This window comes from Coenobita brevimanus, chromosome 27, assembly GCF_032717465.1.
Source record: "Coenobita brevimanus isolate Jiangsu-jjx chromosome 27, ASM3271746v2, whole genome shotgun sequence".
NCBI lineage: Eukaryota > Metazoa > Arthropoda > Malacostraca > Decapoda > Coenobitidae > Coenobita > Coenobita brevimanus.
In genome coordinates this window covers 32,944,687-32,962,793 of record NC_136980.1, presented here as the reverse complement: position 1 = coordinate 32,962,793, position 18,107 = coordinate 32,944,687, and the positions used below count along the sequence as shown (strand labels likewise).

Genomic DNA, 18,107 nt, shown 5'->3' with positions numbered 1-18,107 from the left:
CTTGGCTTGTATCTCTGACTGGAATAAAATTAATCTGGTTGTTTTTAATGCATCAAAGACGCAGTTCTTACACCTATCAACCTGACAAAATCTTCCACAGGTATACCCACTAATATTTAATAATATTCAGCTTAACCCTGCATCATCCTTGACCATGCTTGGGGTTTCATTTACTCGGGACTTATATTAGAAAGATCATATTACATCTCTTGTAAAATCTGCTTCCAAGAGATTAGGTGTGCTAAGCCGACTTCATTCCTTCATTATCCCTGCACAATTGTTGACTCTATACAGGGGTTTTATCTGCCCCTGTGTGGAGTACAACTCTCATGTGTGGGGAGGCTTCCCATATACCGCTCTTCTCAATAGGGTGGAGTCCAAGGGTTTTTGTCTCATAAACTCCCCTCCCCTTACTGACCCCCATCAACCTCTGTCTCTTTGCCGCACTGTTGCATCTTTATCTCTTTTCTATCACTACTTCAATGATCACTGCTTCTCTGAACTGTCTGCATGCATTCCTCCACCTCTATGACGGGTGCATAGCACCTGTCTAGCAGCAAACTCTCATCCCTTTTCTGTCCAACTGTCTAATGCAAGAGTTAACCGTTACTCCCAGTCCTTCATTTATGCAACAGGCCAACTCTGGAGCTGTCTCCCTCTGTCTGTATTTCCTGCTTCCTATGATCTTTAGTCTATCAAACTCGGTGTGTCCAGGCATCTCGAAATGATCGGATCTTGAATTTGGCTCTCTTGTGTTTTGTTTTTCTCTTGGAGGGAACTGTTATTGCGGGCTCATGGCCTTTGGTTCCTTCTTCCTTGCATAAAAAAGATAACACTGAGATAATTTGTTACCGGGAAAATAAAGCGATGCTGCAAAGAGCGCTCACATATTACAGTGCTTAACCACTTCACTATTCCAAAGTTCATACTGCTCTGTCCTCCCTCCTTAGCCACACACACACACACACACACACACACACTTTCCATATGGTGTACAATCTTGAGGCAATGGTGTTAAATTCCTTGAGAATATCTAAACCCGATGAAGTCAGCAAAGCTAATGGATGATGTACCTTATCTACTCACTAATCTCGGGAAAACGTAAATTATCTGAACAACATAACTATTACTGAACCACCCAGTTTATTCCGCCATAACTGACTAGCGACTGTATGCCACCGACGAATAGGACTCGTATATATTTCTATACAGTCTGTTAACCATTTTTATTACTGGTCAGATTTTCTTATGAAACTTTTGATGAGGCCAATGTATTGCAATGACGGTTACTGGGCGCTGAACAAATACTTGAGACACAACAGGCAGTCAGTCACAGTGATGACGGCAGAAAACCGTCTAGTCCAAGGTGACACTTACTGCGTGGTGATAACACTCCGTCATCACCTACATGACTGGTATATGAAGGTCATAGGCAATGTGGCTGGGGAGAATTCACAAGACGTCTTCCTTCGTGATTCATTTTGCCCATCGTACCTCTGTATCCTCTTGCTTGTTGCTGATAATATGTGAATATTAAAAGGTTATAATTAACACACAAGAGAAAGTAAATGGCCATCATGCAAAATAAATCGCTATGGAAGTTGTGCTACGAAACATGCCACGTCACTTAGAATATGGCGTTAAATCTCACGGTACAGAAAGAGTTTGGGGAGACGGCACTGCCTTTGCAGACTGCACGGCAGCCTAAGTCTATGGTAACCAAGCAGTGCGTCGTAGTGTAAAATAATGCTGGTCAGTAAGATTTCTCAAGACCTCATTGCCATACTATTAGTTTCCCTGTTGTGATCACACTGCAGGAGTTCTCACTGGTTTTATATTATCAATAATCCCTTCAATCCGGTGAGGTATCTATAAGTTTTTATTTGCTACCTCCAGGTGACATCATTCAGCTTACACGAACTGGAAAGGTTTGATACAGCATTGGTTAATTCCTTGATACAAAAGAAGAAACAGCAAGAAAAATAATGAATACTCAGACTGAATGGATTGAATTGTGTTCTACTAGTGTCTGGTCCTGCGGTACCATGTCATGGAGCTTGTATAAAGAGCAGTGATATATGGATGCTTGTACAGTTGCAGAAGTAAAAAAAAAAAGATTCACTTCATTATGGATAATTCTGGGACTGTGAGCAATGATTTTCAAAAACCAGTGGTGCGATCGGTGGAAGCCAATATTCTTCTCAGAGAATTGTGTGAGAATTTGATATTTGTTCAGTAAAAGAACATTGGTATTACTGTCCGCAACTATACATAAAAACTGTAGTATCAAAAGGAAAACTATACTTCTGAAGAAGGAGCACTGAGTACTGAGTGGCAGTACTGTGCAGCAAGTGGATGGTACTGAGCACTGACTGGCTGACAGTATTTTAAGGAGTTAGAGAAGAAAGCACTAAGTACTGACAGAGAAAAATGTTCAGGCAGATAGCAGAGCACTCACTACAGACAGGGGTTTATATTCAAAGAGTAAAGTTTACTGTGAATTAATTACTGCCTGTCGCTTCAGGTGGCGGGAGCGGCATTGGGCGTGCATGCTGTCAGGTGCTGGCCAGGGAGGGCGCCCGAGTGGTGGTCACTGATATCAACCTTCAGGCGGCAAAACACACCCTCACTCTCCTGCCTGGTGAGTCACTGTCATGTCCATTGCATCACAGACTAGCCACAGGTAACGTTATGTTTGCACGATGCTCCATTGTGTCCTGTGAAATACTAAGGAAAAAATGTTCAACATAAGTCTGTCTGTCTGTCTGTCTGTCTCTGTCTCTGTCTCTCTGTCTGTCTGTCTCTCTCTCTCTCTCTCTGTCCACCAAAATAGCAACATGAATCCGGTCATTCTCTTGGTGTGCATGGATTTAAATACAGTATGAACACTTGCTCGAATCTCATGTTTGCTTGGTTTATCATCATTAGTTTTAGGGTTTATGGAAGTGACATTGGCAAAAAAAAAAAAAAAAATGATTTACGCAACTATGGGGGTGAAACTGTACTGAGTAGCCAACCAGTTATGGGTTAAATATAATATGCTGTGGGGGTCTTCCCTGGAGGAGTTCCCAGTCCAGTACCTGCAGGTATACAGGAATGTGGTACTTTTGGTGAGGGGAGATGCAAGGGACTCTGGTGCATTAGAAGAATGCAGTCGTTATTGGGTACAGATAAGTACAAAGGAAAATGCCTGAAGGGGGAGCTGCATGGGACCGTGATGTGCTGGGGGAAGAACTGTCTTTCCTGTGTATGGAGAGCTATGCCAGGAGAACATATTGTAGAGGTCGTCCTTTACAGGGTAACGCATTATGCATTTGGTTCGAAGTTGTTTAGCCCATTTCTGGTTGACACATGAACTTACATCCTCTCCAGTTTGTCGCCTGTTGGTCAAGATGTAAATTTACATTCCCCTTATTTTATTTAAGGTTTGTCAAGATCTAAATTTACTTTTCCCTTGTTACGTCTAAGGCTTGTCAAGGTGTAAATTTATATTCTCCCTACTCCGTCCCCAGTTGGTCAAGATGTAAATTTACTTTCCCCTTATTTTGTGAAAGGGTGTCAAGGTGAACATTTGTATACACTCTTCTCCGTCCCCTGTTGGACAAGATGTAACTTTACCTCATTAAGTATTTGGAAATTGGTTTATAACACATACATGAAGGTACCATGTTGGAGATTCTCAGACATCAGACCACGTTATTTGGACATCAGTGCACCCCTCCACATGTCTCTCTACTTCCCTGCTGCCCTCCACGCATCTCTCTCTCTCCCTCTCTCTCTCTCTCTCTCCAACAAATCCTCTCTGAATTATGCTAACCTAACAAACTTTAATAAATACAGTACAAGGTTCTCATCTTACTGTACAACGTCACTTCACATTCTTTAACTAAGGACCCTCTAATAATAACATGATAATAAATATCTGTTTACCACCTTTCTGCTTCCTGAAGTGGGATAACATGGCAGTTATTCAGCACCAGGAAGTAGTCTGTTACTTTCATGGGCGATCTTTAACCCATCACGTCCTGAGCTATTTCGCACCTCCGGCACCTCCCAATCCCGAGCTATTTTGGATTTTTTTTTTTTTTTTGGCTAAAACCTCCACTTTTGGTAAGAAGCATTGAAAATTCATAGAGAAATCGCTCACCTGAGGTTTAAAATACTCGATACAGGTAGCAGTACCTCCTTACCTTACTGGGTTTTCTATCAGGCTGGCTCCAAAGAAAACGAGTTCTGTGGGAGGGTAACTATTCCATACCACTCATAAATGGTACTTATTTATTTATTTGGTACGAATTTATATGCATTATGAGAGTATATTGGTTTTCACACAGTAATGTAAGCATTATAATCATTGTTTCACTCACTAACTCATCAACATACCTGAACTTTTTTGGTGACATTACCTGATCATCATTTCTGACTGTTTCTTCCTCTAATGCTATGAAACTTTGTCCTTCACATTGTCATTGATTGGGGAATCACTCTGGACCTGAATATCTTTATTGGCCAGGTCACTGGTAGCAGGTGAATTGCTGAGACAATGGCATGCTGGGGTGGGGGGAGGTTATGTGGTGTAAGACGTTGTCCCTGCCTGGCACCTTGTAAAGGAATAGAGGAAGGTGTCCCGAGTATACGTACCAAAAATCATGCACGAAAATTGAAAATTGTGCGAATTATGAACCTTGCAATTGCGCAACGTATCAGTACGGTGATGGGACTAGCTGTTACAAAACGTTGTGACGTACCCATATGTCGATGGGATGCCTTGGGTTAAATGTCCTCCATAGTTCCTTCACCTTGGTCCAGATTTTCGACCTTTTGCAACTTTTTTTATGTAGCTCAGTGGCACTTAAAGACAGTCCTGCATCTCCATGTGTTTTCCACAGAAATTCCACGTGACTAGCAACAGTTTCTACTGTTAATCTACTGTATTGTTACAGCTCTGCATTCAATTGGGACAGCGACAATTATAGGCCAAGTTAGAGCAGAAAGAGTCTAGTTTCCCCAGCAATATCTCTTTCCCTAACTCATGGCTAGAGATGCCTACCACTAATTTAAATGAAAGTTCTTTAAATGATCACATTCGTAGACATAGGTATGTTATTGTTTTTATTTTCAAAAGTTTGATAAATAATGTAAAGCTGCTATATACTATATTATTCAGTTTTAGCCCCACATCCCATGTCAAGAACTGCTTCTTATTATTTCATAATGTGGGTTGCCAGATCATGAAGTTCTTAAAATTAATGCTTTCCAACACCACAGAATAAGAAATATAACAATATCGGTTAATCCTTCACAATCGTATGAAACTACTTACAAAATATTTAGAGTCTTATAACCAACAGCACAGTGTTAGGTGCAGTATTATTTAAGTTAATGGGTTCATTGGACAATCAGCCATTTGTCACAAATCAACATCTGTTTCAGATTTTACAAAGCACTTGAAATTTAAATCTTTGAATTGTGGCACGCCCTCTGCATTTACAACAGTAATACTAAAATCGAGTAAAGTGATGGTCTTTGAGAGAGGTGAAGTCAGTGAATGTACAGCGAGGTTGGATGGTGAGGAATTGGAAAATGTGAGTACATTTAAGTACTTGGGTAGTGTGATGAGTAAGGATGGAGGTTTGGAGGGTGAAGTGCTTGAAAGGGTACAGCAGGGAAGAAAGGTTGCTGGTTCCTTGAAAGCAGTGATAAGAAACAGGGAAGTGAGCATGGAAGTGAAAAAGTTACTACATGACAGTATTGTGATACCAACTCTAACGTACGGAAGTGAAGCTTGGACGTTGTTGGAAGGACACAAGTCAAGAGTGAGAGCAGTGGAAATGAGTTATTTAAGAGGAGCCTGTGGAGTCACATGGAGAGACAGGCTGACGAATGAGGATATAAAGGAGCGTTGTGGTGTTGATGTGGATGTGATAGGAAGCGTTATGAGGAACACACTGAGGTGGTTTGGCCATGTGGAGGGGATGGAGGGTGAAAGACTGACGAAGAGAGTATATGTGAGTGAGGTGGAGGGGGAAAGAGGGAGGGGGAGGCCGAGGATGAGATGGAGGGATGGGGTGGAGAGGTATATGAGAGAGGGGGGTGTGAGCTGGGAGTGGGGGAGTGAAATGGCGGGGGACAGGGCGACTTGGAGGCGATTTGTTTGTGGCCACCCCAAACGGGATTCAGGCGTCTGGCAATAGATAGATAGAATACTAAAATCGTCTAAAAAAAAAAAGTGAACATAGCCAGCCTGTTCATTGCATGAAACAATACATGCAGTATTCACAGACAGAGAATAAAACAAATTCCATTGCATTATGATTTATAATGTATACTTATACCTAGTATTCCGACCCATGGCTTCTAGTACAATTATGGAATTGTTGTGCATGGCACCAGCTAGCGTTTTCCCTTCTCCCCAACATATATACGTAAAGTGTGCATTGGTTGTGTTCTTGTTTAACGACCGTTTATCAGCTTACAGTTTCTCTTGCATTTCCTCAGTTTTTCAGACATTGACAGACGAAGGTTAACATACCAAGCTTTTCTTCCATCTGGAGCCCAGGAAGATCCTAATATGACATGAGGGGTGGGGGAAGGAGATAAAACCTGGAAGATTTTTTTTTTACTGAGCATGAACTGAAGAAGGAAACAGAAATTAAATAAAAAACAAATTAGTTCATACACCAAATTACAGGTGACCTCCATTCATAAAATATCTGTATGAGTTGGACTTGAACTGCTGTAGGTTGAAGTTTGGGGGGAATCTATTCAGGGGAAGCGAGTTCCAAAGAGATGCAGTTTGGAGAAAAAAAAATTCCGATCAGCAGAAGTTCTGCAATATGGCAGTGTGACACTCCAGTCATGAGCGCTACCAGATGCCCATTTAGCACAGGGGAAAGCGTGGAGATGGGGCACAATGGATGCAACTTGGTCCGAGTATATATCTGTCTATCCATATACCTACGCTGCTTCCCCCAAGAAAGGGAAGTAGCCGAGACAGGACCACACACTCCCAATTTACTCATCCACTCAAACACATTCATTCGCATCTTAGCCCCAAAGGGGAGAAGGGACAGATCCTCACCGCACCACACCGCATGAGGTCAACTGCGCAGTGCAATCAGTGACATCCGCAGCAGGGCCCAACAGCAGAGCTGGTTTACCCCTGCCACTTCATAATAGACCCATCCCCTTACCCGCACCTGACCTGCTTGGCTAATCAGACCAAATGCAGGAGAATATCTCTTCAGGGCTGTCATCATTTATTCATTCACAATTTTTCTCCATTTATTTCTTTCACGCACAGCCATTCTTCCTTGCACAACAGACATCCCCCTCTCATCCAACGCTCTCTTCATGCTGTCCATCCATCCTATTCATGGTCTCCCTCTCAGCATTATACCTCTCACATCAGATATAGTTATCTTTTTCACCAATCGCTCATTATCCATTCTCTCCATATGCCCAAACCATCGCAACACCCTCTGCTCAACTCGATCAGCCATCTCCCGAACAACTCCAGTTCACCTTTGCACTTCATCATTTCTCACTCGATCCATACACGTCACTCTACACATACTCCTCAGACACCTCATCTCAATTACATTCAAACTTTTTCTCTCTCCTACACCCATATTCCATGTATCAGCCCCGTAAAACGTAGTCGGTACCACAACACCCTCATACAGCCTTCTATTTAAATCCATTCTAAGCAAACGACATCTAAACACTTTTTTCATTCCTCCCAGCACCTTTGCTACTTCATTCATTCTAAACTTCACTTCTGCATCTATTCTTCCATCCACAGTGACATGTGACCCTAAATACCTAAAACACTCTACCTCCTCAAGCAACTCACCATTCAAAACTATATTCATCCTCCTACCATCTACCGACCTCGTACGTATCATCACTTTACTCTTATTCTCATTTACTTTCAATTTCCTCCTTTCACACACCCTTCCAGACTCCTCTGCCAACTATCTCAATCTCTCCTCTGAATCAGCCACCAGTGCAGTATCATCTGCAAACAGCAGCTGCATCAGATTCCACTCTTTACCATCAACATTCACCAGACTCAGACCTCCACCTAAAACTTGCATTCACCTCCCTTACAACACCATCCATTTAAATATTAAACAACCAAGGTGACATCACACATCCCTGCTGCAGCCTCACTCTCACGGGAAACCAATCACTCACAGTATTTCCCACTCTTACACATGCTCTATTATTTACATAAAAACTTTTCACCCCTTTTAGTAACCTACTATCAAGTCCATACAATTTTAAAACAGTCCACAAAGCTTCCCTATCAATTCTATCATACGCTTTTTTTAAATCCATGAATGCCCAAAACACATCCTTGGCTTTTGGTAAATACTTTTCACTTACTTGTCTCACAGCAAACACCTGATCCACGCATCCCATACCTCTCCCAAAGCCACACTGCTCATCGCCAATCACTCCGTTTGTACCCTCTCTAATTCTCTTAATTAACCTGAGGTGTCCCATCAACGTATGGGTACATCGCAACGTTTTGTCTTAGCTAGACCCATTGATGTACCTGTACGTCACACAATTGCAAGGTTCATAATTTGCACAATTTTCAAATCTCGCGCTTGATTTTTGGTACATACGGTCGAGAGACCTTCCCCTACCTGCCACCAGGCGGGGACACTCTGTGGCCCTGCGCTACCCGCGCTCACCCTCGTCTCGGTCACTCACCCATTAGCAGTGACCTGGGTCAGACATGGTGTGCAGAGGTCTCTCAGAAGAGCAAATTCAAGCGCCCTGGATGCCTTCACAGGCAACAGTGATTCGCCCCTTGGTGACGAGGTGGCAGGCAAGGATTATGTACAACCAGAAGAGGAGGAAAGTAGCAGCAGTGATGAGGAGGTCCCATCCCTTAGGAAGCGGCTCTACGTCACATATCGTGCCACTAGAGAGGGCCAGCCTGCACCAAAACATCTTGCAATCACATCTCTGCAGCCCCTACGTGATGTGGAGCCCAAAACCGAGGACGAGGATAGAGCCATGTGCTACCACATGGTACGGCTGCGAGATCATCACTCGTCGTGGCCCTGAGCGGACAGCACATCGTTCTATCAGGTATGGGCCTAGCGTTTTATTTGGGGGAGGGCAGAAGTGGTGTGGAGGGAGCGGGGAGTGAAATTGAAAGTGTAGGGGCGGTAATTGAAAGGGAGAGTGGCGGGTGTGAGTCATCGCTCTCACATGGTGGCGCGAGGGAGCAGAGCGTATCATGTGGGGTGGTAAGCGTGCTTGGTGAATCGCGTGGTGTGGTGTTGGAGTGGGGAGGTGATGAGCCTCTCCCCAGCACGTCTTATGCTCCCCAGTATTCCAGGACTTCCTCCCCATAGCCCCCTGATGTTCCTCAAGGCCATAAGAGTAAGGGGAAGGGGGAGGGTAAAGGCCAAGGGAAGAGGAGTGCAAATGGGGAAGCCCTCCACACTCCTCCCCAACCTCCCCCACCAGCATCTCCCCACCCCAACGCTCAGTGTAATTATAAGGCCCGTAAATATGTAATTAGTAGTATAAAGTGGAAACAGGTGTAATGTAAGTGGAAAATTATTATGTAAGTGCATAAATATATTCTAAGTCAAAACATTCCTAGCAAGTGTATAAAGATGTGATTTTTAGATGCTCAGTGTAATAAATAAGGCCCATAAATATGTAAATAGTAGTATAAAGTGGAAGCAGGTGTAATGTATGTGGGGAAGTATATTGGAAGTGAAGAAATATAAGTTGAAACATGAGTGGTAGCGAGTGTGCTTGCTACGTGAATATGCACTAGCATTTTGCTAAATATCCTTGTAAGGAATGTAAATAGGTGAAAACATTTACAGTGGTTGAAAAATGGTATAATGTCATGGAAACAATAATGTGAAAGTAAAAAAAATGTAATGTATGTTGAGAGAAGAGTCATAGTGAGTTCACTTAGTAGGCAAATATGCGCAATCATTATGCTAAATATCATCGTAATGAATGTAAACAGCTGAAAACATTTACATAAAGTCGAAAATGGTAAAATGTCATTGAAACAGTATTATGCAAATGGTAAAATTATTTGTTTCCTGAAACAAGAAACTTAGCAACTACCGTGTAACCAATGTGACCAAACTCGCTATGCCCGTGCAATGGAACAGTGCTTATTTTTCCTATATATCGGATTGAAAACCATTATATTGTTGTTGTGATTGTTTATTAATTCCAAATCAATAAATGTAGACGTGTTCTTTGTTGTTTCTTCCCAAATTACCTATCATAGAAAACGTGAGAGCCTGACACATCAGTGACGGAATACGATACCTGAAGTGGGGAGGCTCACCTGTTCTGACCACTTATGGACCCCGGTAAGCTGATTTTCCTTTCTTAACAAAAGCAGATGTTTTAGCCAAGAATTATTTTTACCAAAATAGCTTGGGATTGGGGGGTATCGGAGGGGGGAAATTTGTTGGGACATGATGGGTTAACACTCCACTATACACCTTACCTACAACTCTCAACAGACTTATACCTCTAAAGCTAGTACATTCATATGTATCACCCTTACCTTTATACAACGGGACCACAAAAGCACTTGCCCGGTGAACTGACACCATACTTTTCACAAAGCACACATTCAACAATCTTACTAACCAGTCAACAATAGTCACTCCACCACCCTTCAGGCATTCCACAGCAAACCCATCCATGCCTGCAGCTTTCCCTTTTTTCATCTCCTTTACTGCCTTCTGCACTTCCTCCATCGTGATCAAAGAATCATTCAACTCTTCCATGACATTTATTCCTTGCACCCCTCCATCTGCCACAATCTCAGCCACCCTTTCCTCCTCTACATTTAACAATCTTTCAAAATACTCTGCCCATCTCTTCCTTACTGCATCCATCTCAGTTAACATCCTTCCATTCTCTGCTTTTACTCGCTCTTCCTTCCCAGACTCTCCCTTTTGCACCCTTTTCACCTCCTTCCAAAACATTTTCTTACTTTGTTGAAAATTCTCAGTCAACCGCCTACCCCACCTCTCATCTGCTGCCACTTTAGCATCACGCACAGCCCTTCTCGCCCTATTCCTCTTTTCCTTATACCTCTCATATGACACCTCATCCATTCTATGCAGCCACACTTCATGTACACATCTCTTCTCAGCCACAGCCATACTTACTTCCTCACACCACCATTCACTTCCTTTTCTTACACCACCACCCACACGTTGTACACCACACACCTCTTCCGCATGCCTCACCACAGCACTCTTAAATAACTGCCATTCCTCCTCCACACTGCCATTTTCCTGATCTTTCACTGAGTTCCACTCATCTTTCAATTTCTCCTGATACTCTATCATTTTCTCTCTTTTATTCAACTCACTCACTTTCAAACCTCCCTGCCGCCACCTAACTCTCCTAGCTCGCACCTATCTATTACCTACTCTTAGTTTCCCCTCCACCAGGTAGTGGTCAGGCACACCTGAACCCTCCCCTTGCAGAACTCTCACATCCAACAATCTTCCTATTACATTCCTGGACAGAACCATATAGTCCATCAATGCTCTATCAACAACCCTCCCACCCTCCTGTCTCACCCATGTATACTTATAAATATCTTTCATCTCAAACAGGGTATTTCCAGTCACCATCTCTCGCTCAATGCACATCCATATCATTCGTTCCCCATTTTCACTTCTTCCAGGCACACCATGCATACCAACTACACCTTCAGCTGCTACATTTCCCACTCTAGCATTCAGATCTCCCATCATTACCACATTCGCATTCGCTCCAAAACTCTGCAGACACTCATCAACATCATTCCAGAAAAACTCCCTCTCTTCTTCATCCCTTTCACAGCCAGGCCCATATGCACTCATAAACACCAACAACTCTCATTCACATTTCGCTTTCACCCACATCAGTCTCGATGACACCTCCTTCCATTCAATCACACACTGCAGTACTTCTGGACTCACTAACAAGGGCACATCTTCTCTTGCCCTTCCTCTGTCAACGCCTGACGATCTTCCATTCACACTTCCAAACATAGACTCACCCTTCCCTTTCATCTTCGTTTCACTCAAAGCTAACACATCCAACTTTCTTCTCACAAACATTCTCCCAATCTCCTCCCTTTTAGCCTCAATCGAACTACATCCACCCACATTCTTGACCCAATCTTTAGGTTACGGGGATAACTCAGTCCCCCATCCCTTTCTCTGGCCTGTCTCTTCTTGGAACTAACAAAAAAACAGAGGAGGGGGTCCCTAGTCCCCTCACCCCGCCCCTTTTAGTCGCCTTTTACAAGACACAGGGAATACAGTAGCAGAATTCTTCCTAACATAACCTGGCCGCAGAGTAGTAGTACCACCCTATAGAGCGGTCAGATTATGTCCCCCCCGCCACAGGGGGTATCTGCCTTAAAAGTATCTGTAAGATAATACAAGTGAGGCAGCATTCCTTCTTACTTGTAGAGAAGGTAGATCATTTGTAATTGCAGGGCTACTAGTAATTCCTATAGCACTGTTCTGAATTTTGTCCAGTTGTTTTAGGGCAACCTCTCCGCATCCACACCACTTCGTTTTTTTTTTTTTTTTTTTTTTTTTTTTTGTCCGACTCTGGCCATAGGCTTCGCAGCCTGCTCTCAAGGCCCAGTAGTCCTCCTACATACCATACACCTCTACATGTCACCACTTCGGTGCTAACACCCACCATCCATATTGAATACATGCTAGGGCTGTCTCATACAGGACTGGTGTATTGGTATTAGCGGGGGTATTTTTAAGACATGTCGGCGGGTCTTCTGGTAGATCAGTAAAGTCTGATTTAATGAAATTCAAATCCTTAAACTGTTCCCTGCCCCAGCAGGGATTTGAGCCTGGGTCCGGTAGAACTGGGGTGAGCAATAATCCAATTGAGAATGCATATGACTTGTGTAAATTATAGCTGACCACTCATCAGAGATGAAGTTATGGATTCTGTACTATAATTCAACTTTCTTTGATGCAGATTTTTTAAAGTGACATTGTTTCTTAGTAAACTGTATATTTTGGTTTTCCTGGCATTGAATGAGACAGTGTTGTTGTGTCCCTACTCAGTGATCATAGATAAGTGTTGATTTATGGAGATTGTTGTACTGTGTCGCGAGTTTGAGATACTAAACTTTGTGAATGGATGTTTAAGTGTGAAGGAACTGTGTAGTGTTGTGTCATCTGCATATGAGTGAATGGGATTAAGAGTGATAGATAAGAGATCAATAACATGAATTAGGAGTAGGGTTGGAACCAGGACTGGTCCTTGTGACACGCCAGCATTAATAGAGTAGAAATTGGAATACAGTGGGGCACCAACTTTCGCTACAGCAGGATTCGCGGAATCCACTTTCGCGGCATGCACCAAATATTCCCTAACTTCCACTTTCGCTTGAAAAAAATCGATTTTCGCGCACAAATTTTGGGTTTGGGACAATATTTTGAACTTTGAATTTCCTGCACCGCCCGCCCGCAACCCACCGCCATCTTGAATTACGTCATGTCAACACTCTGTCCACCCATTCCCGCCATTGTGTACGAGCGTGCTAGCTCCATTGTGTTGGATTCTCACGGTTCAGTGGCCTCTACTATACCTGGTAGTGTGGGGAAAGGGCCTGGTGGTGTGGGGGGAGGGCCTGGTGGTGTGGGGGGAGGGCCGGGAGGCAGTGGTGGTGATAAAAAGTGGCCGGGACATTCAAAGTCGGGAGGAAAGGCCAAGGCTAAAAGAGAGTATCGTGTTGGAGTGAAGAAACGGCAGTATAATAATGAAATGAAAAGGAAGATAGTTGAGCACATGGACAAGGGCGCAAAAAACAGTGAAATCTGCCATATATTTAACATCCCAGAATCGACAGTAGCGAGGCAGCAAGAGGTGGCGCCAATATGTCTGGCGTGGCTAAATAAGCCCGCCACGCGCCTCGGATACTTACCCCCAACATCCATTAAACACCTCAACCTGGTCTCTGTGGTATGTTTCTCCTCATATAATGTGTACTGTACAGTTTTTATTGTTTGTATCTCACAATGCAATGTACAATAGTGATTTGATGTACTGTATTGCAAGTGAAAATGAAAATCTGATGTTACTTTAGGATAACCGGGAACCAATTAGCCTTTTTGCCATAAAGACAATGCCCCAATTTTCGCTAATTCCACTTTTGCGCATTATTTTTGGACCCAATTAGGCGCGAAAATTGGTGCCCCACTGTATGCATCATCTAATTTTACTTTTACCTTCCTGTTGCTCAGATATGAGGAATTCAGTGGAACAAAAGATGATCGGCCTTAGTAGGGGAGTTTGGATAGCAGAGATCGGTGCCACACTGTCAAAAGTTTTAGAAATAACAAGGGCTACTGCATGGCTTTCACCATGTTGGTCAACAGACTGACGGATGGTATGAGTCAAGAGATTGAGAACATCAGCAGTGGATCATTCGTAGCAAAAAAAAAAAAAAAGTACTGTCTGCTGCTAATTAATCTGTTCGATTCAAGATATTTAACTATATGCTTAACCCCTTAACCGCGGGGCATCACTTTTGTGACGCTCTGGCACAATGGATCACACCTCAAGGCATCACTTTTGTGATTCTGTGTTTTTGAATTCGCCCGGGCTTTCAAGTGGTGACTTGTATCATCTGTCAGTACTGCCAGTGTCCAACAATAGTCACTGCTGCTAATGTCACCTGCACTTCCATCCATTGTTGACAATTTAGCCATTTTCCACGTTCTTGACTCCCCTCCCTACCTCCGCTCCATTACCCTTTCCCCTCATCTGCCCGGCTGCGCCACGCTACTGAAATCTTGCCCAGATTTTTCCTCTGATTTCATCCATTGACATGAGCCCAATGCCCTGTTCTTATACAAAATAATATGTAAAAAAGAAAAAAGGTAATTGTTACTGCCATACACCTGGAATTGTCTAATTATCACCTGGCAACACTCCACGTGCACTCGTTCGTTAATTTTCCCTGCTTATTTCCCTTGAAATATGCCATATGACGTAGTATCGTAATAAAAATATATATAAGAAAGGAAGGGAGAAGCCTAAGTGATATTTACATTCACCTGGAACTACCTAATTTATCATGTATTGTCTAGATTTCCTGCCAATCATTTAATAGCATATAAATTAGCAGCTGTCACCACACTGACATTGTGAACCCTTGCCTGCCCATATACGTTACGTCATTCAGTTTAGTGTCGTCTTTCTAGATGAAACCATGTCGGACTCGCACCCCTCCATTTCTGCCGCTTCTGCACCCATTGCAAAGGGCCCTGTGACCTCTACTCCTACTAAACCTCATGTGAGAAGGGATAAAGGACTAAGCGACTCTGCTGTGGAACGTGAACTAGCTGATTTATCTTTGATAATGATGGATAGTGGCTTTGATCTTTTGGGCGAATCATGTGATGAGCCTGAGGAGGAAATGGTGACAGAAACTGCCAGTACAAGTACTTCAGTGTCCCAAGTTCGTCCTGCCTCCAAGGGAAAGGAGCCCTTGGTGCAGCAAGGGAGGGAATTTTGGAAGGGAGTGAAGAGAAGGCGGGTTAGCCCTGGAACAATGGCCCCGCATGACCCAGCCCCCCATAAGTCCCGATGTGAATCACCTCCCCACTCTCGTAGCCCCACTTCACTAATATCTTCCACCTCTTTAACAGAAATTTCTCCTGAGTCTTTGTCGTCAGAGTCTCCACCAGCATTTACAGTGATGGCAGGCCGTAGGGGATGATGTAAATCCCTTACTCATCGTAAAAATAGACTAGCTTCTAGAGTAAGGGCTGCTAGTGGTTCACGGCAACCTAGGGTCAGTCATAGTGACCTTAAAACGGCCCAGTCTGCCTCATAGCCACCCTCATCCACCCTCACCCAGCCTACACTGCCATGAAAGGGAACCCTGGATGCCCTCGTGTGGACAGAAGGTTCCGATTTCATCCTGGAACAACTCCACTTTGATGAGAGTTCCTCTGGGATACAGCCTTCCTTCACTCTTGACGAGGATGCTGAGTGTGTGGACTACCTTTTGGCCTTCCTTGACGACGAAGTCACGCAGCACATATGTGATGAAACCAACAGGTACGAGTCACAACGTGCTGCAAGGGGTGCAGGTGCAGCAAAAATGCAACAGTGGACCGTGCTTGGAGTGCAGGAACTGTATGTGTTCTTTGCTCTCATGCTTCTCATGCTCCATTCAAGGAAGCATGAGTTGGAAGATTACTGGTCCATGGACCCCTTACTACCCTCACCCACCTTCAATAAGTACATGGCCAGAGATCGCTTCCATAACATCATGGGAAACCTGAACTTCACCAACAACGATGTACCTTCCCAGTCTGACCCACTCTGGAAGATCCGGAACCTAATGAAGGATGAATTTATGTCATTCTTCCACCCATTTCAGAAGGTTGTCATAGATGAATCCTTGGTTCTGTTCAATGGACGTCTGAGGTTCGTACAGTACATTCCAAGCAAACGGATTGGAATCAAGTTCTTTGTACTGTGCGACTGTAAAACGGGGTACATCCTTGACTTCATCATCTGTTCAGCCAGCACTGTTGATCTCGACAAAACACACCCCCTTGGCTTCTCAGGCTGTGTAGTGAAAGTGCTGCTTGAAAGGTATTTTGGTGGGAATCATGTGCTGTATACTGACAACTATTATACAGCACCGAAACTTGCTAAATACCTTTCAGAGCACGGCATCAGCTCCTGCAGCAGCACTGCCAAGAGTAATCGAGCCAACTTCCTAAAATTCCCCGAGGCAGGAAATTCACAATGAGGAGACGTGCACCTATGCAAGTCTGAGAAGATGCTGTCAATACTGTGGCATGACAAGAGGGTCGTGCACATGCTAACCACCGTACACAAAGGGGAACTGAAAGACAGTGGGAAGGTCGATCGTAGGACAGGTAAACCTGTGATGAAACCCGATGCTGCCATTGACTACAATATCAATATGCAGCTGGTGGACAAGACCGACATGATGATTGGAGAGATCGACTGCCTCAGGAAGAATACTAGGTGATACAGGAAAGTGTTTCTGCATCTCATTGACATGACAATGCTGAACTCCTTCATCCTGTACAAGATGAAGGTAAAGCCACCCAAGTCCTTCTCCCTGAGGTTGTTCGCCGGGAATTGTGTTCAGCAGCTACTTGAGAGGTATGGTAAGGTGACAGCAACAGCTCCAAGGTGTCATTCCGTTAGACTTCCTGACAGACTTGAGCAGAGGGCATACATGGATCGGCACAGGTGCAAATGCCTGTCACAATGAAGAGGAAGGCTACGATTAGCAGGTGCCAGGTGCACACCTGAGCACAAACACACCTCTTGGCAGTGCGCTGAGTGCCAGGTTCCCGTCTGCGTAACCTTTTTTTTTTTTTTTTTATTACCACAGCCTGAAGCATTTCTAAAACAATGCAAGTGGAAATATACATACAATGGATCCTCGTTTTTCGACGCATTTTACTTCGGCGCCTTGTTCTTTGCACGAGAAAAAAGTTTCCGAGTTGTCTCACACTTCGCGAATTGCCCTACATTTCGATGCTCCAAGCCGGCAGCCAACAATGTATGCCTGAGGCTACCAACATCCTATCGACCTTGAGTGATCTGAAGGCTCAAGTGATGGCCGTCTACAACAGAAACATACAGGAGCAGAGACAAGCCCTGATCACACAGATCACACGATATTTTCAGGAGATACAGAATGTCGCTGCTATTCTGCAAGACTTGGACATCCCAGCATGGCTGGATGAAGGAGGAGAAGTGTACAGAGAGGAATTGGAGGTGCTGGTGCCTGAGTTCGACTTCGAGGGCTTCAGCCTAGGTGATGGGGCCAGAGGATGGAGGGAATGGAGAATGAAAGACAGGAGGGACGTCAATCATTCACTCCAAGGGAGGAAGGGACGCTGTGCCACTCCTCTCTCTCTCTCTCTCTCTCTCTCTCCGAGAGAGGAGGGAGGGAATGGACAATGAGAAAGAAAAGAGGGACGGCTGTCACGCCTTATCCCCTTATTCGTTCAAGGGATGCATTTTCTGCCATTTCATTATTTACTCTCTCTCTCTCT

At 43.9% G+C, this 18,107-nt stretch overlaps 1 protein-coding gene across 1 annotated transcript in view; it reads left to right on the top strand.

Annotated features, from left to right (window-relative positions):
- The window catches only part of LOC145394429 ((3R)-3-hydroxyacyl-CoA dehydrogenase-like), a 62,903-nt gene that overhangs the window by 11,764 nt on the left and 33,032 nt on the right, over positions 1 to 18,107 (top strand). Inside the window, exon 2 of the mRNA XM_080268294.1 lies at positions 2,525 to 2,641. Coding sequence (XP_080124420.1) covers positions 2,525 to 2,641 — 117 coding nt within the window. The remainder of the gene's footprint in view (positions 1 to 2,524; positions 2,642 to 18,107) is intronic.